Here is a 24,709-nt window from a genome sequence, read left to right as displayed (position 1 = left end):
GCTGGATATTGCTGGTGTTTGCATGGGAGATATGTTGGTATCTATGAACATTGAAATCCCCAGAAATGGAATCACGAGATCAGAGAATTCATCCAAAAATATACTGCCGTGGAAAACAGACACAAGCAGGCCTTCTCATCCAAGTACTTTCATCCTCCATTTGAACAGAGTTACAAAGCTGGTCTGGGCATTATTTCTAAAATGGAACATTTAGGTCTTAAGCCTTAGGAGTCTTTTCCTGCCAGCCAGTCTGCAATTACTTTCATGTCAATGTGTAATGCATCAACAGAGCAACACCTATAAGCAGATAGATTTGTTGAATGTACTTTAATGAAATTTAAATCTTACCGTAGTAATTTGTGGATTATCAGTGAAGGTGATGTTAACTGCCGTTTTATTTTTAGCAAGTGCTAATGACAGACAAAGCATTGAGACATATCACTCAATACTTTAAGAATTAACCTAAAGGAACCTTTCAAGCAAATGCTTTAAAAAAACTTTAGGCTACAAATTGGGAAAGAATTAGCACATTATTGATTGTTCCATCCACCACAAAACCTCTAAGCTGTTAACAAGCATTTTTAAAATCAGCCAGCTAGCCATTAAGTACCACATCTGCAACAAGAGCTTCAATTATCATCATTTTTACTCACTCAAAATGTAGTTCCAATCATTAGTTGATGACCTGTCAGCGGAAAAAAGATCTCCCGCACTTGTTGGTATTATCTCCAGGCTAGCTATTTTAAAGTATTTGGCCATTTATGAAAATCCTATATTTATTAGGGTCCATTTAAAACTGGTTTGCTCAATGAAAAAAAAGATTAAGATGTGATTAAAATGGAATATAAAAATGAAATGCAAAAGGAAATATGCAATACATGTGGTAAAGATAGTTAAATTGTTATGGTAATACTTTGGGCCTACCCATGCAGAATACATATTGACAACACTGAAAAAGTTTCATGCATCCAATGAGGGGTGAAAAGACATTTAGGAATCCCCCCTACAATGCATTTATTTGGTCTTCAGTTTTATGCTAAAATAAAAAAATATGGCCTAGATTTTCTAGTATCATCTGTATACTTTGTACTGCTCAGACAGCTCACAGTGGAGATTTCCATTAGGAAACAGACAGTGGAGAATTACAGAGGGGGAACTTGCCACTAGCATAAAGTTAATGACTAGCAGTTCCTGTGGCATGAGGAAACCTAGGGGGGTAAGGGAACACTATGGGAAAGTGGTAGAACTCTGTTGTACTGATTCTTCGCTGGCATAAACTACTCTAATGCTGCAGCTGCGCCAGCATTGAATCAGTAAGCATAAGTGGCTCCTTGATGGGCCCACCCCCACTCTCCTTCTGCTAGTGTTTGCTTGGGTTTCGAGCTATAATACAGGCTACTTTTAAAAAAATCTTTGGAATAAATCATGGATCATCATGGCTTCCTGGGCTTACCTGGTGCTGCAGAAGGTGTAACAGAGATATAATAGACCCTACAATATATGTGGGAAATTATTGTCCTATAAAAAGCTTCTCTTTCAGGCTGCATCCATAGCCATAGGAGGGGGCATGCTTTCTTAGCTAAAAAGAGTCTATTAGACAAAATCAACTGGTCTCTAATGGTTTCTACATTAGCCGCAGAAAACAGATTAATACATCTACTGCTCTGTTCCAAAACCTAGGTGCCAATTGAAAGCCTTACGGACTAGGTCAGAGAGAGGTGATTTACTTAAAATCACCAGGTTATACTCTTCCCTTGCTTACACCCTGGCAACCCCAATGAGAATCAAACCCTCTGAACTTCTGAAAGCTGTGTGAATATATGAGAGAAGAACTTGTACAATCTTTATTATTTCAGATAAAGGAATGGGTTACTTCAATATTAAGAGAATGTGATTCCAAAAAGCTTCTTTGCTATTTTCTGTCTATATGTGGGGGGATGGGTCTAGATCAGTGGTTAACAACTGATCCATGGACTGGAGCCAGTCTCTGAAAGCTCCCTGACACAGTTTAGGAAGACCAGAAGTTGGTTCCTGTTGTCAAAAAAAGCTGATATACACTGGTCTGGAGGACCTCAAGGACCCTTCCAATTCGACATATCTCTGATTCTATATGCTCAACTTATTTTGAAAATGGACCATATTCACAGGCTACAAGTGCTTGAATTTCAGAGCAGAAAGGTAGGAAATTCAGAAGTAAATAACAATGTTCTATTTCCTTGCCATCAAGGACTCATTTTTTGAGAACTACACTGCACTTCTGGCAATACAAACATATCGAGAAGGAGTCACAAAGAAGTGCAAATTTTAACATATCAACTGAAAGGAGTGGAGTTTGCCATAGTCTTTCTTCTCCCTTGAAAAGAATGCCAACTTTGATTTTATGTCAAATTGGCAATTCATTGAATAAAGTCTTATACCTGAAGATATAGTGTATCTTAGAGACAGATTCAGCCCTGTATCACACTGAAGATTTATTCAGGTGTCTAAGAGAGAGGTAGACTAGGCTGCACAGACTGATATGTAAGACAATACCTAACCCAAGGCCCCTTTGATCTTGGAAAGAGGAAGCTCTATAAGTTGTCCCAGGATTACTAGTCTTCCATTAAATTGTCATATAAATATTTTATATAAGTTGTAGCTAACTGGATTTGCATAAATACTGTACATCACCTAGCTTTGTAGAAAAGCACCTTATCTTTATATTACTCATCCTAAATTAATATTACAGAGATTTGAGGTCCAGGCTTCTGTTCATTAATTAGCTTCCTGATACAGCTGCCTCCTTCCACAAATCACAGTAAATACCCATAACTGTTTCTTGAGTGAATCCCTAAAATTTAATTATACTTTTAAAATAATTGGTAGATTCAGATAATCTGGGATCCCACTCCACCATTATGCTTTTCATTGACATGTTTGAATAGAATTTTTTTAAAGTTACTTTCTCTTTCTTTCTCTAAAAAAATGCTCTCTGGAGCCCTGGTCTCCCAATCCCTTAATACTCCTGCTACCTGTAAAAGGCTGGGATTTACCACTTCCTGACAAGTGAGAGATACATAGTCAAGAGATATGTACTGTTTGCTCTAGTTTAGTCAAATTGAAGAGATAGAAAAGAAAGAAATCAGAAGGCCTTCACACTAGACATTTTGACAATAATGTTGGCTAGTTCTTGCCCTTTCCTACTACTTCAGACCTTAGACTCAATAAAAAAATAAACAAACAGAAAATAGTCTCCTAGGTTATCAGCATCAGCCTACCACATTTACTCCTACCCACTAGCTAGACCAAAAGAAAATTTTCTCAGGGACTAGCCCAGCTTCTTCTTTTATGTGTTTCAGACTAGTTGACAATAATTGGCTCTCAGTTACCATTAGTTCCAAATGCCATCACCTGTTCCATCTGCAGATCTCTGGAACTTTTATCTTGTCCATTTGGCGTGCTCTCAGCTTTTTCTCATTGGCAGCAATAGGAACTCAACCCTTTCAGTAAACAAACTTTTGCCCACTGACCTTCCAGCTCATGCATTTGCTAGTACTAAGCAGTGAAAACTCTCACTCCTTGCAATAAGTGGTGCTAACCTGATAGATCAGCTAAACAAGTCAGTATCCCTTTATATGGAGAAGGTGGTTCCCCAAAAAGAGTAAATATATGCCCCCATTACAGCACTGCAAAGTTGTAGTGTTTGCACAGTACTAGTGATACTGGCCTGGATCCATAAAGGGATCTAGCTATATAGAATTCTGAAATCCACTGAACCTGAGTTAGGTGTCCAGGCTCCCTATACAATGAATGAGGAGAGGAGAGATAGGTGCTTAAGAATGAGATCTACAAAAGACACTTCTTTGCTTTTTCAATAGCAGATGCTGATTAAAGGAGTATGTCCTAAGTGGGAGACAGGCTTTATAAGGAAATACCAGCTAATCTGAGAATTGAGCTCCCCAGATCTAGCCTGAGTCACTGTGGCAGGAAAATGCCATGTGCATCTGTTCTGAGGATAATTAGGACATCAGTCTCCAGGGCCATCAAACTATAAAAATGAAATGTTGCAATTCTTAATTTTTAAACTGGGATGTTTAATGCAGGTGGTTTTGCTTGGTTGGATATTTAATTATTTTTTTCTGGTTTGTTTTGAAATTTGACTTAAAATGTAGGTTTCAGAGGAAACACACACACACCCCAGCCTGACTGCTTGCTGCTGTGGCAGAGTGAACTGCATTCCCAGGGCTTGGGCTGCAGTGTGCTCCAGCACCCCCTGGGGATCCCTTATCTCTGCCCCCACTGCACCCCAGGAGGCAGGGATAAGGGATCCCTGGGAGGCTGTGGGGAAGCTTTGGGGCTGGCTCCCCCTCACTGCCCTCACAGTGCATGCTGCCCAGGCACCTCTGCACATGCAGCCCCAGGGATGGCCAGGGGAGAGGAGGTGGCCCAGAGAACAGAGAGGGGACCAAGCAACTGCCCTGGGTGTTGGGGGTCATCACTCCACCAGCCATGCTGAGCTGAGAGCTCAGGACAGCTGCTTAGTCCCCACTCTGCATTTGCAGGGCCACCCAGGCAGCGTGCACCAAAATCTGTTTGTGCTCTTGTGACCAGAAATCAGCAATCTTTGCAAAAAGCTTCTTTTGATCAGTTTCCATTGATAGTGTGCTTGCAGACTGGTGATCAGCAGACAATGGGTTACTGCAGATCTGAGCTTTGCAAACAGAGATGTGGCTTCCATTTGCAATAGACTGTCAGCTTTGAGAGATCTAAAGGAAGTTGCCTCAAGGAACTCTGGGATACATTGGGAAGACTTCTGGGACCCGAGTGAAGCTGGGGATGCATGCACACAGGAAAGCAATAGGGCTCAGATCCTAAGTCCCACCTTAACTTGCACTTGGATGAACCTTGCAGGGTCCTGGGACCTTAGGTTCAAGCCCCAGGTTAACACAATTGGTGTGTGGATACAAGGGAGGTTAGACTTGAGCCCAGACTCAAACCTGAGCTTACGTTGCTGCGCAGACATACCCAGAGTCATTTTCACACTCACTTTCTTTCTGTCCCAATGACTATTTAAGTATTTATCTACAATGGAACTGCTTCAAGAGGGGAGACTAAGAGACCCTCCTGAATATCCCATATCTTTGGGCATGTGTACACTAAAAACTTAAGGTGACCTATATTGGATCAACTTACAGTAATTACAGTGGTGGTTCATGTCCACCTTCGGTCAGTAGTGTGCATTATGGGAAGCTGAGAGCCTTGCTCTCAGCTCCACTTACTTCTCCATGCTCCACAGTCCCCCAGCTCCCCGCTGGCTTCCCCACAATGTTCGCTACTCCTCACTGGGAGCCTGGTGCCTTCATTCTCAGCTCCAGGCTTGCCACTGGGAGTGGGGCAGCCAACCAGAATCTCACCTTCCCACTTCCCACAAGGAGCAGGGCAGCTGCACAGGCTGTCACCTCCCTGCTCTCCACTGGGAGCAGGGCAGCCACATGGAATCTCTTCCAGTGGGGAGCCGGGAGCCGGGAACCTCGGTGAAGCCAGGCTCCCAGTGGGGAGCCTAGGCAGTGGGCAGCGGCCCAGCTGGGAGGACTTTCTTGTCAATTTCACAGCTCCAGACTGACAGCCAACAGCTGATGTAAGTATTGCAGTGTCTACATGGACGCTGTGTCACCCTGATTGCACTGACGTAGGCCTCTTGTGGAGGTGGAGTTATTATGTCGGTGTAGTAAGGCACTTACATTGCTGGGAGCAAGGCTGTAGCATGTACACTGACATAGTTAGGTGGACATAAGGCATAGTGTAGTGTAGGCCAGGTCTTAGTGGTTAGCGTACTCTCCTGAAAGGTGGGAGATGTGTGTTAAAATCCTTTTTCCCCATCAGACAGAGGGGGGAACTGACCCTGGATCTCTCACATCCTGGATGAACGCTCTAACCACTGGACTAAAAGTTCCAAGGCTGGTGTCTCCTTTTCTGGTGGGATTTCATATGGGTCGTTTTAGGCATATTCAGAACCCAGACTGGGCCTTTCAGGTGTGATATGTGTGGGAACACCTATCTCTGCCTGGTTGGAGAATCCCACTGCAGTTTAGGTAGGCTACAAGATGCCTAGAGTGTGGCATTGTGTGTGTCACTAAGAGCAGAAATTTAGGAGCTTTTGGGACTTTTATAGTTAAAATTTAGGTACAAAGGGATTTCAGGTATCTAGAAGGTTACGTTAGGGATTTTGAGGATCTCAGTGCACCTAAATGTTGGACTTAGATGCCTAAAGTGCTTAAGTATCTTTTGTCGATCTGGAGCCCTGTGTTTTATTTTGAAGAGAGAAGATCAGTTCTCATATCCCCAACATATTCACTGGAGCAGTAAATCATCTAATTTCTTCAAAGCAAACCGCAATACAGTTTATGGGCTTGATCCAGACCCACTGAACTGAGTAGAAAGACACCCATTCTGTGTTTCTTCCTATATTAAAACTGAGAAATGGGTGATTCTCTGTGGGAGGTGACACAGTATTATCAATAGCACAAACTGCATTCAAGATCTACATCATAGAATAGATCACTGATTATGCACTCAAGTAGATCAGAGAATATGCAGCTCGGGACAGTTACAGTGAGGAGGTTGTTCACTTCCTTAAGATACTGATTGATTGGTGACAATTACATTTCACACAAGACACTAGATACTCCCTACTAATGCAGCAGGGGGCTGGGAAATCCCCTGATTGGAAAGGCTGGATCCAGGGGAAAGGCATTGGCAAATTAAGGATGGACATGTAGATTCAGTTCCTGTGCTTTAAAGCAGCTGGGCTCTCTGATTGCTGCATTTCCACCGTATGTTGTGATCTCATCATACAATATTGCAGCAGTTCTGATCCCTTTTAGGATTCATCCATCACAAAGATGATGGACTAGAAGGAAGGAGAAGGCTTTGAAACATCATTTCTGTGGATCTGTGATTACCAGGTTTATGAGGGTTGAATCAAGTGTTGTTTTTACACCAGAAGGAAGGACCATTATTTTTTGACTTTATTCTATGCCAAAAAATTGAAGAGAAAAATCCTCATTTTTCTTAAATCCATTAAAAACAATGTGCTCTATTCTTTACTACATCGCACCTCCTGTAGTCATATTGTTTAAGGCCAGAAGGGACCTTAACCATCATCCAGTCTGACTTTCTGTACAGCACAGGTCACCAACACTACCCAGCACCTGCACACTAACCTAACAACCAAAATGAGGGCAAAGTATTACAACCTACAGTAGTAGCCACTGGGGCAGTCATTTATCCCTGTGCAAAGTGACTGCATCATTGAGATTTGGTTGCAATTTTGCACAGGTGTGAATGATTACACAAGGTACACAGTGGTGGAAAATCAAGCCCATTGATTTTCTCTAGTTTTATCATCATTGTGGGGTTCCCTCTCCCGTACACAGCTGTTTTTCCACATGCTCATCATACAAATTACATTTGTAAATGATCATATTACATGCACTTATACTATTTATACAATTAGGACTATGTATAGTAATTATGAAACTCAGTTATGTAACTACACAGTTAAAAAGATGGAATTATATTGCATTGTTACTTACTAAAAATTAATATGTAATAAAAACAAAGTTTTCTGTATGAGCAATACTAATTCAACATTTAGATCAGGATAGCAACTGATGAAACTAAGAAAATTCACAGTTTAAGGGGAAATGAATAAACAACATGTTCAATACAGTAACCAGATAAATGCCACACTACAAGCATTATTAGTGTGACATGTAATTGGAAGACATATCATAAGGTATGTTACCCCTTAATTTAGAATTTCCTAGCTTTTGTCAGCATGTGTTCCGAAACTAACAGCCGTGAAATGTAGTTTGTGTGAGAGTTATTGTATAGTGTTGTAAACAATGCAATATGTCAGCTGAATCAGAGTGCTGAAAATATACAGCTCAATAATTTAGTTTATTTTTAGTTCTTATATTGCCCCTGTCTGTCCTAGATGCTGCTAACCAGTCTTCTTTTAGCTTGCAAACCTGAAGGTTAATTTGAAGTCATGATCAGCTAATAGTTATTTTTATATCAACAGCTGGGACTGGTCTTGGGGGCTATTGTTACTTATTTCTTGATCTTCTGGGACTGACAGAACAGAGTCTGGCCAAGATTATAAAAGCATGTAGTGAATATATAGGATCTACCAGTGCATGTCAGGGAACGTCTGAACTTTGAGAGTTTGCTTTTCAAACTGTGGGAGTTCAGTGTTTCTGGAAAACAGACCCAAATGTCAAGTTGTCCAGGAAAACAGAATACACATTTCCTCATCCCTTTCATTGAAGGGTAATGGTGAAATTGTTTGGAAAAATATTATTTAAAAGTTATAAACCCAGAAGATTTTTGCCTTATTGCAAGGTGACTATTGTGATGAAACATCATACACTTCAAATTCCTACAGGCCCCAATTCAGCAAGGTACTTAAGCACATGCCTTACTTGAACACGTGGGTAGTTCCATTGACTTGAGTGGGATTGGCAATCTCTGATTTTTGCTGATTTGGTGCCATATGCTCTATTTATGAAAAAAAGAAACATGACTAAAGGATTGCTGGCTTGTATGTTCATTGTTTGGTTCGTTTGGTTTGTTACCAAGCCTAGGCTGTGGATATTCAGAAATTACCTCTCTCTTTTTTTTCAATGGACGATAGATACAGGTTACTATAGTCTCCATACAGCTCTGACTCTGTTCACAGTAGAATTAACAGCTTGCTTTTGGCTTCAGAGTCAGACATTAGTGTGAATTGGATGTCTACGAGGAGTTTACAATAAAACAAGATAGGGAAAAGATTAAGTTGCTTATTGTTGTACCTCCGTGGGCTGTAATTTTAGAACTGGAAGCCCTTTTTTGTATTCATTAAAAATGTTAAAGGACAGATGTCAGATTTTTGTATTGCTGCTTTCTTTAATAAAATCAACTTTTTGTGCCTATGGGAAGACTTGTCTCGGTCTGGTAATCAGTGTCAAGACCTCATCTGAATCTGTCAGTGCAAAAAAAATGTGTAGAAATGGGACTGTTCTCCTGAACAGTTCGTCAGAAACAATAATAATAAAAAAAATTTGAGTCTGTTCTAAAGAAGATAGTCTCCCTTAGCACCCCTGGAAATTATAAGTTAGAAGATAAGAAACTGCTGTGAGGGAGTTTACCAAAACTCTAATTCGAGTGATAGATGTGTACAATGGAACATGACAGCTCCAATTTTTTAAGGAAGGGCAATCTGACAAAATTGCTGAGATGTCTATTTGTCCCAGGAAGATTCAGATTGTTATACAGTGAGAGGAATCCAGAGGAAAATATGGTCAGAACGTAGATAGCTCCAAATGTGCCTTCTGCATGGAGTCTTTTCTTCGCAGCTGAACGTGCCAGAAAAGATCACAATGTGGGAGTCCAATGAAATTCCCAGCATCTGCTCATTTAGATCTGGATTCTGGCACCCTTCCTCATGTTGAATAGCTTTCCACTCTGACCCAGACTGTGATACCCTTACTCATCTTTGGCAGTACCTTACTCAGTAGATACTTCTGTTAAGTTCAATGGAACGTCGCATGAAGGGAGGTGCTTCACAATGGGAGTTAATGTGTCACAACCTGCCCCACTCTAAATTGCACCATTTATTCTGATGGGGCTAGTCAAGCAGTAAGATGCTACTCAACCAGAAGAAGAGTGATGGAATCTAGCCCTTACTGCCTTCCTTTAAAATTCAAGAAACATTGGAAAATACATAAGGAACAATTCTGCACTGGCATGGCAACAGTCTAGGTGACATCATTGGTTTTCTCCATGGTTCTACGAGGAAAGACACCCTTTGCAGTGACATAATGATAATCTGAGGAGGGTGAGATCTCCTTTCACCTTTCCATTTTAGGATACAAAAGAGTAGAAATGAATGGAGAAGCACCATTACCAGTGAGGAAATGAACTGAGTTGCTCTTACATTATCTGGTTTTCTCTGCTCAAGACATACTCTCCAGTGTATCATCTATAGAAAGCCTTCAGAATACATGTTATAACAACACTGTTTGTACATATAAAATAAGAACATTCTACTATTATGTCTTTATTGATTTAAGTTCACTGTCTCTTTTTTCCTTCTTTTTGCTTCTTTAATTTAATGTGTTTTTTCCCTGTCAGTGTTTTTAACAGCCTTGGATTTTCCTCATACTTTATAATGTTTTAATTCATTAACAAAATCTCCCTTTTTTATTTTACTCCAAGCAAGTCCCTTTTCCCCGTCTTAATTGCAAATCTCATCTCCCCCATGCTCACTGTTCACTGGAGGGGAGATGAAACCTAGGAATCCGAGTTGGAGGTATTTATTAAACTGGGATGATGTATCTAAGTGGGGTCCCGCAGAAGTCAGTCCTAGGTCCAGTACTAGTCAATATTTTCATTAATGACTTGGATAATGGAGTGTAGAATATGCTTATAAATTTGCAGATGACACCAAGCTGGGAGGGTTTACAAGCACTTTGGAGAACAGGATTAGAATTCAAAACACCCTTGACAAATTAGAGAATTGATCTGAAATCAACAAGATGGAATTCAATAAAGACAAAAGTAAAGTACTACACTTAGAAAGGAAACATCAAATGCAAAACTACAAAATGGGGAATAACTGGGGACATGGTAGACTCGGATATGGTAGTTACAGTGGATCACAAGTTGAATATGAGCCAACAATGTGATGCAGTTGCAAAAAAGGCTACAATCATTCCAAAGTGTATTATCAGGAGTGTCATATAAAAACACAGGAGGTAATTGTCTCAACTCTGCACTGATGAAGCCTCAGCTCGAGTAATGTGCCAAATTCTGGGTGCCACTTTTAGGAAAGGATGGACAAACTGTATAGAGTCCAAAAGAGAGCAACAAAAATATATATGGTTTAGAAAACCTGACTGATGAGGAAAGGTTGAAAAAATTGGGCATGTTTAGTCCTGAGACAAGAAGACCGATGGTGAACCTGATAACTGTCTTCAGATATGTTAAGGGCTACTATAAAGGGGACTGTTATTGATTGTTCTCCATGTCTACTGAAGGTAGGATAAGAAGTAATGGGCTTAATCTGTAGCAAGGAAGATTTAGGTTAGTTAACGGGAAAAGCTTTCTAACTATAAGGTAGTTACGTTCTGGAATAGGCTTCCAAGGGAAGTTGTGGAATCCTCATCATTGGAGGTTTTAAAGAAGAGGCTGCACAAACACCTTTCTTGGATGGTCCTACCTCAGCAGATGAGGCTGGACTTGATGACTTCTCAAAGTCTCTTTCAGTCCTACATTTCTATGAGTCTATGATGCTACGATTTGTGCCCAAGTCTACAGTTACTTGTATGAGTTCTCTCTCTGGTTTGTAAGACCCATGGTTTGGGAGCAAATTTCTAGGACAAACTGTGGTCTGGGGGATTTCCTGGAAGCACAGCTTCTGCAGGAAACATGTTACTAGAAGCCACAAGGAACCAGGGGAGTACTGAAGGCAATCAAAACCATAGAAGCTACTTGGATTTAGGGGGCTGTACTGTGGATTTAAGGACCTCTACTCTCCCTGACTTTTCCACAGTGAATGCAAGACCCATGTTCCCTCTCAGTAGAGGACTGAGAAGGAAACTCTTATAACTGAAAGCCTTTTCCAGAATATCTGCACTGATGTCCCATTTTCTTCCACGAACATTTCAAGGTTCACATGCTCACTTTAAAAAAAATAACCCCTTTGCTATTCAACCACTATTGACATCTCTGCCATTATCTCTCCCTTCAACACCTCTTGCCCTTTCAAGATTCTCTCCTGAAACCTCCTTTTGTCTTTTTTTGCCACTCCCCATATTATAGCACTAAGAACATGCTAGTACCTCTAGATCCTAGGTTTTACTCCTTCAACAAATTCCAAAGTGTGCCTGTTCTATGTAATAGTATAACTACAATGATCATTCACCCCTTAATGCTTGTTCACTGTCTTATACTTGTTCATATCTTCAGACTGTCTGTAAACGCTTCATGGCAAGAATTATATTGTGTTCCATATTTTATCAGTTGTAAGATACTGTTTGTACTTATTTTCCTCCTCTCCCCAATTTTGCATTTCACTTAAATTAGTATTTATTTTCAGCTGTAATCACTGCTGTTATTTCAGGGATTCTTCCTCCCTCACCTTTTCCTCAGCCAAACCGCTACTGGCTCTTGTTTGCTTGCTAACCTTCTTTTATCCTTTACTTCCCCTCTGGCCTTTAAAAATGATAATATTTCCCATCATCACTTCTATTAATTTCCTTTCTCTCTGTCTCACCATCTTTGTACCATCCCCCTTCTCTTTTTCATTCCTTGAATGTCCTATCCAGCTTTAGAATGTGATAGAAGCGATGCAAATATTTTCCTTCCCTCCCCCAGATACTTTCTGAAAAAAGGAATTCATTCTGCCTTCTTTCTTATTCTGCCACTACTAGGTCCACTATTAGTGATGCACCACAGAGATCCCAAATTCCACAGAATAAGACTCTCTTGCTTTCTGACAAGTCAATGCAGTGCATGAGCTGACAACCCTCCATGACATTGAGTTATGGAGACAGCTGCCATCATGGTGCAGATGCCAGACCACAGCAGTGGAAAGTGGCTTTTTTTCAATAAAGCCAAGGAATGGAAAACAAGGGAAGAGAGATGTGGCTCTTGGGGATGGAAGAAAGAAGTTGAATGATCAGGGTATGTTGTGCGTGGGGAACGAAGGAGAGGAACTCTTTGATGCACTCCAGTCCAGAACAAAATATTGGAGCACTGCTTCAGTCTGACCATGACATTGACTTATTATTATCCCCTGTATCATTACTCTCATATCCTGTTGGTTAATCTCTGCACTGGGTTTTTAAACCTGCTATGAAAACTTCTTTGCTGTCTTAGAAAGCTAGAAACATGCTGAGCTTCCTAGAGTACAAATGGCCTCGGGCCAGATTTCAAAAGTATTTAGGCATCTATAGATGCAGATAAGGACCCAGTGGGATTTCAAAAGCACCTATGTGTCTAACTCCCATTGGAGTTAGGTGCTTTTGAAAATCCCAAATTCACTTTTGAAAATTTTACTTCTAGTCAAATTCACAAAAAACTGACATTTGTCAGTTTTTTCCCCCATGAATAGCTGTGTTGTTGATGCAAGGAAATAAAATTTAACTTATTCCGGGATAAACTAAATTTGTCTGTAAAAGGCAGAAAGATCTAGTTTATTTGCAGGGTTCACCGCTGGTTTAAATAGGCATACTATTATTGACTTCATTGGAACTATATCTATTTACACCAGATGAGGATTTGGCCCTTTGTACCCACTTATATAGTTTAGGAATACAGGAAAAGGCTGGGAAGTGAAGGTAATAAGGCAGGAAGGAAAATATTTCTGCTACTAGATTTTTCTCTCATTACAGTAAATGGTATATTTCCATTGTGGTTCTGTATTAGTCTTTTAGAAAGACACAAAGTTAATAGAGACATAAGATTATGTCAAATTAAATTGGAAGTGTTCCATGAAGCATTTTTCACAGAGCATTTCAAATTTAATTTTAAATTTAGTGAGAATTAATGTTCTCAGCAGGTCAAGCCGATCTGAGACATTTCCGTTGGAGCTTTCATAATATCTAAATTATTTGGGGAATAAATGTAGATTTTTTAAAAAAATCTGCCCATAACATAGACTCATTAGCAGATAGGAATTGTGCATTTTGGCACTAATTTAGCCCATCAGAGTTTAGAAAAAGACAATTGAGCTTGACTTATGCTTGCATAACTTATAAAACCTAGGCTTTTTAATGAAATTTGAATTTTTGCTATATTAGATGTAAAAAGATTTCTCTGTAAAACTAATTTGAATAATTTAAAGTATATGAAAATGGATCCAGAAGAGATTAAATCTTTCACGACTGACCAAAGAAGAAAGTGCAATGGTTGAAGGCACAAGTTAACTATCTAAAGGGAACTATAGGAAAGATAAGAATCCAATTACATTTTAGGCACCAACTGATTTTAAGATAGAGCTTATACAACTTGTATTTCTGTTTCTCCAGTAGGATGGACAATATGTTATTTTATATTTCTGTCAAGGGGCAGAGGAGTATGGAAACTGTCTGGCATGGCAGCAGTAAAAGAGGCAGTAAGAATATATCAGATCTATGGAAAGTTGAAGGCTAAATTACATTAGCTCCTCCTTATGACATTAATATTTCCATGCAGGCTTATAAACAGTTCTTCTTATCTTCAGCAATCTGCCATTGGCCAAGTAGCACATTGTGGACTTAGCCTGGCTGGTCTCTAGGCACTGGGGCAATACAAATAATAATAGTAGCTGTTATTATTGATGTCAATAGAAAGACTTCCATTGCCTTCTGTAGCCATTGGGCCAGGCCTTAAATAATTTCCCTAAATCTAGTAGGGTCAGATTTTCAAAGGTATTTGGGTGCCTATAGATGCAGGTCTAGGTGCATTTGAAAATCCCACCAGGCACCTATCTACATCTTAGACACCTAAGTGCCTTTGAAAATCTAGCCCTTAAATATTAGTCTTGCCTATTAGGCAGTGGTGTAAGTGCAGAGCTACACAGTCTCAACAGGAACTCCATGACACATTGTGCATGTAGGGAGCTCAATGCCGCTGGCACTCCATCAATAGGCACATGGACACTCCATCAATAGGCACATGGACATTGCTGCATCCCTTAAGCGAATGTGCTGAGAGAACCCTTTCCTGGCACGCAGAGAGCATTCCTTGTACTCACAAGGAAGCAAGGACTGCAGCTCAGGCTAGGCACTACATGAGGACCAGAGGGAGGGAGGTTTACTTAGGATTATCTCTAAAGGGTTCTTGAGATTGATTAACCGGGCTAAAGTCACAACTGATTTCTATTTCATGTTGCCTCTTTGTTGTTGAAAGTACTACCAAGTATATTCAGGTCAAATGTGCCTGCTGAATATATGAGGTATGCCCTGTTTCATTGATCGCACAGCAGATGCAATGGACTTCTCACAATGAAGTGGTTACTTTTAATACATATTAAAAGGAAGGAAAATAATTTTCTTTTAAGTTCAACCGTTACCTCTAATAGACTGATATGAAGTGTCTGGTCATGTTTTCACTTGGACTGAGTGGTTTTGTGAAGAAATGAGGTGTGACCTATAAATTGTGCTAATACTTACTGATTAACTGGAAATTTGATTGGAATACAGATAAACTGGAAAGCCTTCAAATAACATCGAATGGCATTCTGTCAGGGCAAATGTGCTGTAGAATTTGAAGACAACTTTTCTTCATGGATAGTTATGCCATAGATTGTGCAATATGTTATGGTGGCATGATAGCTCTTTAAAATCCTCTTGGTTTTACTTAGGACACAGTATATAAATGGAGGTGGGGGAGAATCTAAGTATCTGCAGATTTCACTTGTCCTCAGTGTTTGCTACAGAAAATGCCTTGAAAGCTGCAAACATGACGGTTATCAAACTGAAAACTCCTACTTAAATTTCTAAGACAACTGGCAAATTTGAAGGGCCACTGCTGTATGAAATGTCAGGCTAGGTTAGAATTAAGAAGACCATTTTATGCCTGTGCAGAATGGGTAGAGATTCTGTATGAGATAGGACTATCTCTAATAACATAGAGCTTCAAAGGCACTGAGAGATACATTATAGACACAAAAAGGGGGCTGTGCTGCCTTCAAAGATGACCTGACTATGGCAGCCAGGGCCGGCTCCATGCCCCAGCGTGCCAAGCGCGTGCTTGAGGCGGCATGCTGCAGGGGGCGCTCTGCTGGTTGCCGGGAGGGCGGCAGGTGGCTCCGGTGGATCTCCCGCCGGCATTCCTGTGGAGGGACCGCTGGTTCCGCAGCTCCGGTGGAGCATCTGCAGGCACGCCTGCGGGAGGTCCACTGGAGCCACGGGACTAGCGAGTGGCAGAGCGCTCCCCACGGTGTTCTGCCGTGCTTGGGGCAGCGAAATGGCTAGAGCCGGCCCTGATGGCAGCCCGGGCATGTGGATTCACAAGGCATTCCCACATTAGACTCCACTAGTTGCCCTCCTATGGAGCCTCTGAGAGAATCTAAACTGCCATCCTCTGATGGAACTGTCCAGTGCCCCAGAGAATGGTGGTGTAACAGCATCTCTCCTCACTGGGGCAGAATCTTCTTAGGAGCAGCAAATCCCATTGGCAAAGATCAGTGCAACCTGTACCTTTGAACCAGCAGAGACTGAATCTGATCTCTTTTGGTAGACTATAAACATTAAAGCTTGAAATCTAATGGATCATTATGTTTTGTGAGACTTCACATTTTTCTTGTTTTTATACTCCACTCATGTTCCTTATGACTGTAACCCTGTATACAGGAGAATAACCTCATTGGGTCACTTGAGATATGACTGCCAGTCTTTTCATGCAAGAGGTTGATTGTTCCTCCAAACAAATACAATAATTTATTATACCCTATAAAATTCAAAAGTATTCTGGTGGTATATTTTCAAAGTGGTGCATGCCAGCTGTATCTGTGTGTCTCTTATTATGGTCATACCCCACACTATTTTTTGATAATACTTCTCTAAAAATCAGTGCAACTCAGTGGGTCTAGAATATAAAAAGAAGGCCAAGAAAAAATGTTAATTTTCAATGGTTGGAATTCTGGATAATTGAAGTTGATAGGGTATAAAACAAGAATGAATCAGGACTTCTACCCTAAGCTAAAATTGAACTCAACTCGATTTTTATGTGTTCTCACACCACTGCACTTGCTGTTTTAGCTGGGACTGGAATTATGAGTCACTGAAATGCTAAAAGAAAGGCTGTTCTAGCAGTTTTCCTGTCCATCTGATGGCAGCAAGGACAGAGAAACTCACAAGAAAGCAAAGTCTTGTGATATTTACAGATTGAAGCAGCTCTGGTAAGCTTTAAATAAACACCCAAACTTTTGCATGCTGATCCATATTGACCTTTCGGGTCCCCTAGAATTTCATCTATCACTACTTTCTTAACTCTTGGGGCTCTATCCTTCAATCCAGCCAGTAACCAGTATAACAGCTGACGTTCTTGTGGCCATTAACTAGAACTGTCCAGCTAAAAGTAGGCTGATTTCCTAAGTGTGCAATTAAAATTCACTGGTGTTCCCATTAACTGCTTCTGATGGCTTCAAAAATGAAAACTTATTCCATTTATTTATATTCTACTCTGTTCATCAGTCTGGCAAAAGAGCAATGCATCCTAAAGTGACAAACTGGATATAGATCATATTGAATAATGGATGAAGACCTTTCCAGCCTCTGTAGTCTCTGTATTTGGACTCTTCAGTGTCTTCCTGTGTTCAATAAATTATTAAGTTCAGATAACTCCACAACAACCATTTACAGCACAATCTTATACATCAGATACTTTCACAGAACAGACAATACTTAATGAGAGTCTGTTCTTGCGCTATACTTTCCTAAATACACAAAGTGTGAATTTTGTGTATATATTCTCTCTCCCCCATCTTTACTTTACTATGTATTTTATACAGACACACCCAGACCCACCCACACTATTAGCATGCAAATCAGTTTGCTAGGGACAAATTGTGACCAGAGCCTGTGCTCAGGCACAGGAGTCAGGGACAAAAGAAACTCTCACAGTAACAGTTCCTGTACTTCCTGATTGTAGGGAACACAGGGACTGCTTGTTCCTGATCTTCTACTATTTTCCTCAGATCATGGGTCAATCCCCACTCTGCACAGAAAGAGCATGTACACCAAAGGACCAATCATATTTATCCTGTTCTGGTGAGATGGTGTCCACTCCAGGCAAAATCTTTTCAGTCCCACTCCTGAGATTATGCTCCACCCTACCACATACAAAAGGCTATGGTATAAAAGTCATTAATGTTTATGCTACAATTTTCTAGACTTTCAGTCTACAGTACACATTGCTGTTAGAGTATGGTTCATCCTACACCAGCCAGATTTGCTTTGTGTACATATTTCAGCAGATTAAAACAAATGTCCTTCAAAATGGGCCAAATTTTCAGAGTGTTCAACTTGGCTTAAATTACACATCACATCCCCACTGCTGGCAGAAGTTATCACAGGCTTACACAGATGCTAACAAAGAGAAAGTACCAGCATATATTTGTATGTATGCGGATGGAAACCATGTTTTGAAAAGCAGTGGACAAGAGAGACAATGTCTGCTTTCATCAAATTGTAAAAATGAAGTCCAAGGGCCTTCATATCTGATTTTGACAGCTGTTTTTGTATGTGTGTGAAAAAAGAAAGAAAGGTAATATGAAAAAATAAGGATCTGGAATATAAATTAGTGGGCTTTATTATGCTACCAATAGCAGTAGCACAGTCACATATCATTTACCACTACATTGTATTTTGCACTGGCCAGCAGTTCAGAAAGTTGGATGAGGGAAAGGAATACAGAATGAGAAACTACATAAAATAAGTCACATATTGATTGAGCAGGCACTGTCAGGAATCACTGATGTAGAGTCACTGTGGACACTGGGCTGCAATAAAGTAAATGCCCAAACACTATAAATAACAGACTACATCCCATCATCATTGAACAGCAAAAGTTTTTAACTATTTACACCACTTTGAAATATAATAGGGCATTTTAGGAGAAGCTTAGCAATATCAACAAAACAACGCCTTTTACACCTGGCATGGATAATAATTGAACTAGAAAGCACAAACCTCAATAATTTAAAATGTTTTGGAAACATCCAAATAATTCACGATGAACAAGGTTTCAGAATAAACAATGTGAAAAATGAATTTAATAGAATTAAAACATAGACTAGGAATTCAGAGAACAAAAAGGATTGTAAACCAGATCCTACCTGGGTAACCTTCTCTGTTACATTGTGCGTTCGATCTTTCACCTTGGGTGCAATAATTGTTTTCTCTGAAGAAGGAGGTGATGAAGACTTTTTGTCATTTTTGATATCTGAAAAGTTCAGAGTGAGCTGTGGAATTTTGTTGATGGTGCTATATTTGTTGAGGTTTGAATCCGATGTGGATCCCAATAGACTGGACTTGATATGATTGAAAGGCCCTAAAAATTGGAAAGCATACTTAATATTTGACAAATGGAGAGAACTAAAGACGTTGTCCATGATGTTTAACTGATGAACCACAGAAATATGTACCTAAAATAGTTAATCTAAAATTTGTTTATAATAAAAAAGTCTGTATAAAAAGAGGATTTTTACTGGCCAATAAGGGACAAATTTGCTCTTGAATGTGCATACATAATTCCCTTTGTCCACAGCCTAGATACTGTACATGAAGTCAACGGATAAACATGTTAATGGATGCTGTGCACATATGTCCCTAAAAATTCTGAACCAGTCACACTATAGATTGGAAAAAATAATGTCCTTACTTTACATATAAAAGTGAAAGAAGGGCACAGGAACTGATTTTGTAGAGGAATGGCTGTTCTGCCTGGGTGCTCAAGAGCTTTAGTCTTCAGCCTGGTGACTCACTGAATGGCCAAGTCACAAGATTATTTGGCTATTGATGGTTAAACACACCTATGTTGCTTATGTCTGTAAAATCATGAATTATAAAAGCTGAGCATATTTTGATAAATTGACTAATATTATTTGAATATTGGCCTTTCTTCAAATCCTGCTGATTAAATCATTTCAGGTATTTTAGATAACAATCAATTAACTGAGTGCAGATATGGTTTAAAATTATTTGACATCCATCTGCAAAATAATTACAGTGGAGATGGAGAAACGATAGCAATTTTAAATGCAAAAAGTTGAAATGATTTTACTAAAAGCAAGTATTTATCTACCTCATTAAGGTATTTTATAACCTGTGTCTCTCTTCATTCCCTTGGTTTAATTAATCAGCTATGACATCTAGGTCCCTTAGCATGATGCATCTATTGTGATACCCTGGTACTTAATGCTTGCTGTGTCTTTATTTGCACATAGATTCTAAATCTCTTTTTTTTCATTCATGTGACCAGGACTATAATAGAGAGAAAACAGTACCAAACAGTTTTCAATCAGTAATCTCATTCTCATGTTGTTTATTGAAATCTAGTCCATAGAGGACCAATTTACTATTACTGCATTCTCGACAGACTGTGTTCTACTTACGTAATTTGTCTTATGGTCATTTAGCCAATGTTATAATCTGATCCGCTTTGGTAGTGCTCCAGTCTGAGATGGCAATGGTCCAGTGTATAGCGATTTTAAATCAAATTAGATTCATAACTGGTTCTAACGAATATTTTTAAATATATACAGTGAGTTAAATTCATCCATGATATAACTCTACTAGAGCAAATAGAAATATACCTGGGATGGATTTGATCCAATAAACCATATGTAAAACTACTAAAAGAATTTTAGAACTGTTGTTTGAATTGAAGTATTCATTAACATCTGGTCTACATTTTGTCTTTTTAGACACCCAACAATGGACAAAACTCCGAGATCTTTATTGAATTTTTACTCAGACATTATTTAGATAAAGCTCCTATTGACTTCAACTGAATAAGGGGTTTAGGATTTGACTCGTGAATATTATGGAATGTTCCTGAAAAATCTCTTATAAAGGTATGCTGATTTTCAAGAAGTATTGTTACAGTTGTCATTCTCAACAGATTATTGGGAGAAATAGGACTTCCTATCATATTCCATGTATGTTTCAGAGTCTTGTGTTATTTTAATAAGATTCATGATAGTTGTTCAATAACAGTGACAACTCAGCTGCTTCATGAAATGGATGTCCATTAAAGGTAGCTCTTTCCAATACTGCACAGAGGCATTTGAATCTATATAGCTGAACATTACTCTATGCTCATTTTATAAAATTGGTCTGGGAGCCAAAAAATGTGCTTGGTACAAAGTAATCTTTTTAAAGAGGGGAATGGGTCTGGAGAACTGTAAGGAAGTTTAGAGATCCAATTAATTACTCCTCTCTGAGAAATAGCTTTATTTGTTTGACTAACTCTTTGACTAGTGATTCACTAGAGATTTGCTGATACAGATTAACCCAGCAACCACTCTGAAACTAGAGATTTAGTGATTCCCTTTCTATAGTATTAGTATTACAGCACACTAGCCTAGAACCTTGCTTTTTATCCTTTGGCTTCAAAAAAGTTATTCCAAGGTTTAAAATGTCTTATTGACAATGAGTTAATAATGTTACTTCATAAAAGGACATTAGTGGGTTAATCCCAAATGTCTGGTTTGCAGTGACTGAAAATTACTCCCAACTGTGAGCTGCTCTGTATTCATTTCCTAGTAGACAGATGTCTGTACCAGGGAGAGGAAAAAACAAAAGAAAAAAAAAACAAAATACCACCACAACTGACACTAATTGGCCCCTTGTTGACAGTTTCAGCAGAGAGGCCAGGGATTGAATAAACATGGAGAATGAAATCGTCTCCCTTTGCCCCAAAAGAAATCCCTCTAGATCAAATGTGAGGCACGTTGGTGGGCAGTGTTGCACTGCCACTGCTTGTGCTATACCTGTTCTGTCGATTAATTGAGGATTTCCCTCTCCTGTGATGTCAATCCATAATCTTTCGCCAGCAATAAATTCACTTACAAAATTTGTTTTAGAGAAAAAAGACATTGCACTATATTTAAAACTCTGCTGACAGACACAAGAAGCAAATGTAGTGACTTCATAGTCCACTGGTGATGAATTGCTTACAGAATTTAGCTCATGCACTACATGCAGTTGAGTAAGGAGACATTTTACCAGGTACACACACTTTTGCAGCATGCATGAAATCATGAACCAAACAGTTCCCAAATTTAGCTACAACTATTGTAGTTTTCTGTTTTCTCTTGCAGAATTCAGTTTTCTGATGCATTGTGCAAGAAGTCTTTCCCAGAAGCAGAAGAAGGAGCTATGGAATTAAATCCAAATGGCATATAAAAGGCACAGCCCAGCCACCTTTTCCTGTCATTGTTCTGGTGAATAGAAATTATTTCTGAATACTAGTGTACATGATTAAGAGTTATTTCAATGTGAAATTGGCAATGAAGTTCATGCATGCCCACTGAATACTACATTAAGCTTGAAACCATACCCCCTGCCATCCAGGAGCGTGAAACTAGTTTTAAGGAGACAAAAGAGGAATAAATGAAGAGACTGCCACATGGGTCCTGATTATTATTTAATGTTCTTTACTTGTAAGATGGTAACTGAAATACAACAAAATGCCTCCTAACTATTGATTGTTCATTAAGGATCCAATCCTACATTCATTTCATAAACAAAATTCCCAGTGGCTTCAATAACACTTTTGCCTGTATAAGGACTACAGTGCTGAATTAGGTAAATCTCTCTCTCTCTCTCTTTTGTTAACAAACATTTAAGAAGAACAAGCATAATTATTATTTAACCATTCCTTTGCTTCTTCCAAGGAATGGTAGCTAAAGTAGTGGCTATAATTGGGGGATTAATTATGTCTCCAACAAACTAAAACAAAGATCATTTCAGTAATGCACTCGGCCCTACAGAGGTCAGCATGTGAATGTTGCATTTCTACATTTCATACAGCAGGCAAGTTAACATGCCAAGGAATGTGGCAACTGAAGAACTGGGTGGTACCTTTTATACTCATACATTACCTTTGACATTGCGACCATTGTCTGGTTTTCAGCATAATAAGAATAAAGAAGAGAAGAGAAAAGAAGAAAACTAAAATCTACATCAGAGAATGCACAATATACTGGTTAATATATATATATCTGACTGGAATTATTATATTTTCCATCAATTTGACTTCCAGTTAAGATCAAATCATTTTGATAATTGATTATGTTCAACAACTTTTAAAATTTATGTGGTAGATCCTCCGCTGTTGTAAACTATCATAACTCCATAATGGACCTATGACAATTTACAGCAGTGAAAAATCTCCACCATATGTCTTACCTCAGTAGCAAAATTGCAATACATTTCCCCCTCAATATGCTGATTTTGAGATTGATTCTCCAACACTGCACTTTGAAGAAGAAAGCTATCCTTCCATGAAGTGGCAAAATGGTAAATTTTAATTAAATAAGCACCATAAGGCCAGATTTGCAAAGGTTTGCAAAGGTTGATTTAGGCACCTACAGACACAGATAGACACATATGGTGGGATTCACACGGGGGACATAGGCATGCAACTGCCTCTTTCGGCTCTTAAATCCAACATTTAGGCACCACCAGCATTCACAAAATCCCTGCTCAGCGGCTGCCTAATCCTGCAGGTGCCTAAAATCTCTAGACACCCACTTTTCCTCCATTAAAGTTCCCGAGGCACCTACATTTTGGCAGCTGGACAGGCTAACAGCTGCCTCAGTCCTGACAGCACCAAATGTCTAGGCATCTAATTCATGCCTAAGCCCCAGCAGGATTCACAAATTGCCTCTTGGGCCCGATACAGTAGGTATGCCCCAGGCATGCCTAAATCCACATAAAACAGTTAGAGGTGGTGGCTGTGCTTGTGCTTCTCTTCTTCCCTGCCCCCCCTCTCACCTGCCCCTTTATAACTTTTAGCCCACTGGTTAGGACGTTCACGTGGGATGTGAGAGATTCAGGTTCCAGTGCCCCCTGCTCCAATTAATATTTAATTACGCCTCTTCCCCAATATAACACGACCCAATATAACACGAATTTGGGCATAACATGATAAAGCTGTGCTCCAGGGAGGGTGGGCTGCGCACTCCGGTAGGTCAAAGCAAGTTCGATATAATGTGGTTTCACCTATAATATGGTAAGATTTTTTGGTTCCCGAGGACAGCGTTATATTTTGAGGTGTATTTATACACATTGGAATAGCTTCAACAGGAGAGAGAGACCTACCCTATAGCCCAATGGTTAGGGAATGCTCCTGAAAGGTGGGAATCTCAAATCCAAGTCCTTGCTCCAAATCAGGCAGAAGCAGAATTGAACTTGGGTTTCCCATGTCCTGGGTGATTGCTCTAACCACTGGGCTTTGTACAAGGGGGCAATAGCACCTCCTCCTCCTCTTTTCTTGAGAAAGGGCTGACCTGGCTTAGATGCCCAACTCCAGGAGAGGGTCCAAGACTTTGAATCCCAAATGGAGGCACGGGCCTCCCTCTGGCCCACACTTAGGCACTTAAGTAACCTTGAGTGGTGGGGTTTAGACCACATCCCCCTTCTCAGTATTTTCTTGTGGCTAGTTTGGGCGGTTCCCTGATCAACATTTTGGGCTTTTGTGAATCCTATTCTTAGGCACCTCATTCTCCCCTTGCATTGTACAGGAGCTTGGCACCTTCCTCAGGGGTGCGGAGTGTTGTAGCACCTAAGTACCCCTTGTGAATCCCAACTTAACTCCCATTGATTTCAATGGGAGTTTGTCAGCTGAGTGGTTCTGAAAATCCCACTAGGAGCCTAGGTTCCTAACTCAGCCTTGTTCATTACACTGTTGTTGTGATTTTCTAGATACTAAAAGCTACCTGTTCAGCATCACAATGCCTAAATCCTGTCATAGATCTGGGTCTAGATGCCCATGTACATCTTTAGGTGCCTACAAATATTTTTTAAAATGTGCCCATAGGACCTAATCCAAGTCCATTAAAGTTAATGGAAATATTTCTACTGACTTCCTTGGGCTTTGGATCAGCTCCACCGGGGTGGGAAACTGCCATGCCAGGCACCTGGAAAGGAGCTGGATCCGCACAACCTGCTTTTGTCCCCAGGATATA

General features: G+C 39.8%; 1 protein-coding gene across 6 annotated transcripts in view; it reads right to left on the bottom strand.

Moving 5' to 3' along the window:
- The window catches only part of KCNH7 (potassium voltage-gated channel subfamily H member 7), a 326,344-nt gene that overhangs the window by 80,329 nt on the left and 221,306 nt on the right, over positions 1–24,709 (bottom strand). For 3 of the 6 annotated variants that reach the window (XM_050917200.1, XM_050917201.1, XM_050917203.1), the window contains 3 exons: positions 22,622–22,642; positions 22,078–22,101; positions 18,851–19,065 (listed from right to left, as the gene is read on the bottom strand). In XM_050917200.1, coding sequence (XP_050773157.1) covers positions 18,851–19,065; positions 22,078–22,101; positions 22,622–22,642 — 260 coding nt within the window. The remainder of the gene's footprint in view (positions 1–18,850; positions 19,066–22,077; positions 22,102–22,621; positions 22,643–24,709) is intronic. The other 3 variants (XM_050917204.1, XM_050917205.1, XM_050917202.1) reach the window with 2 other exon arrangements.

Source organism: Gopherus flavomarginatus, chromosome 10 (genome assembly GCF_025201925.1).
Source record: "Gopherus flavomarginatus isolate rGopFla2 chromosome 10, rGopFla2.mat.asm, whole genome shotgun sequence".
NCBI lineage: Eukaryota > Metazoa > Chordata > Testudines > Testudinidae > Gopherus > Gopherus flavomarginatus.
The sequence above is the reverse complement of the archived record's forward strand: the minus strand, read 5'-3'. Positions and strand labels throughout refer to the sequence as shown.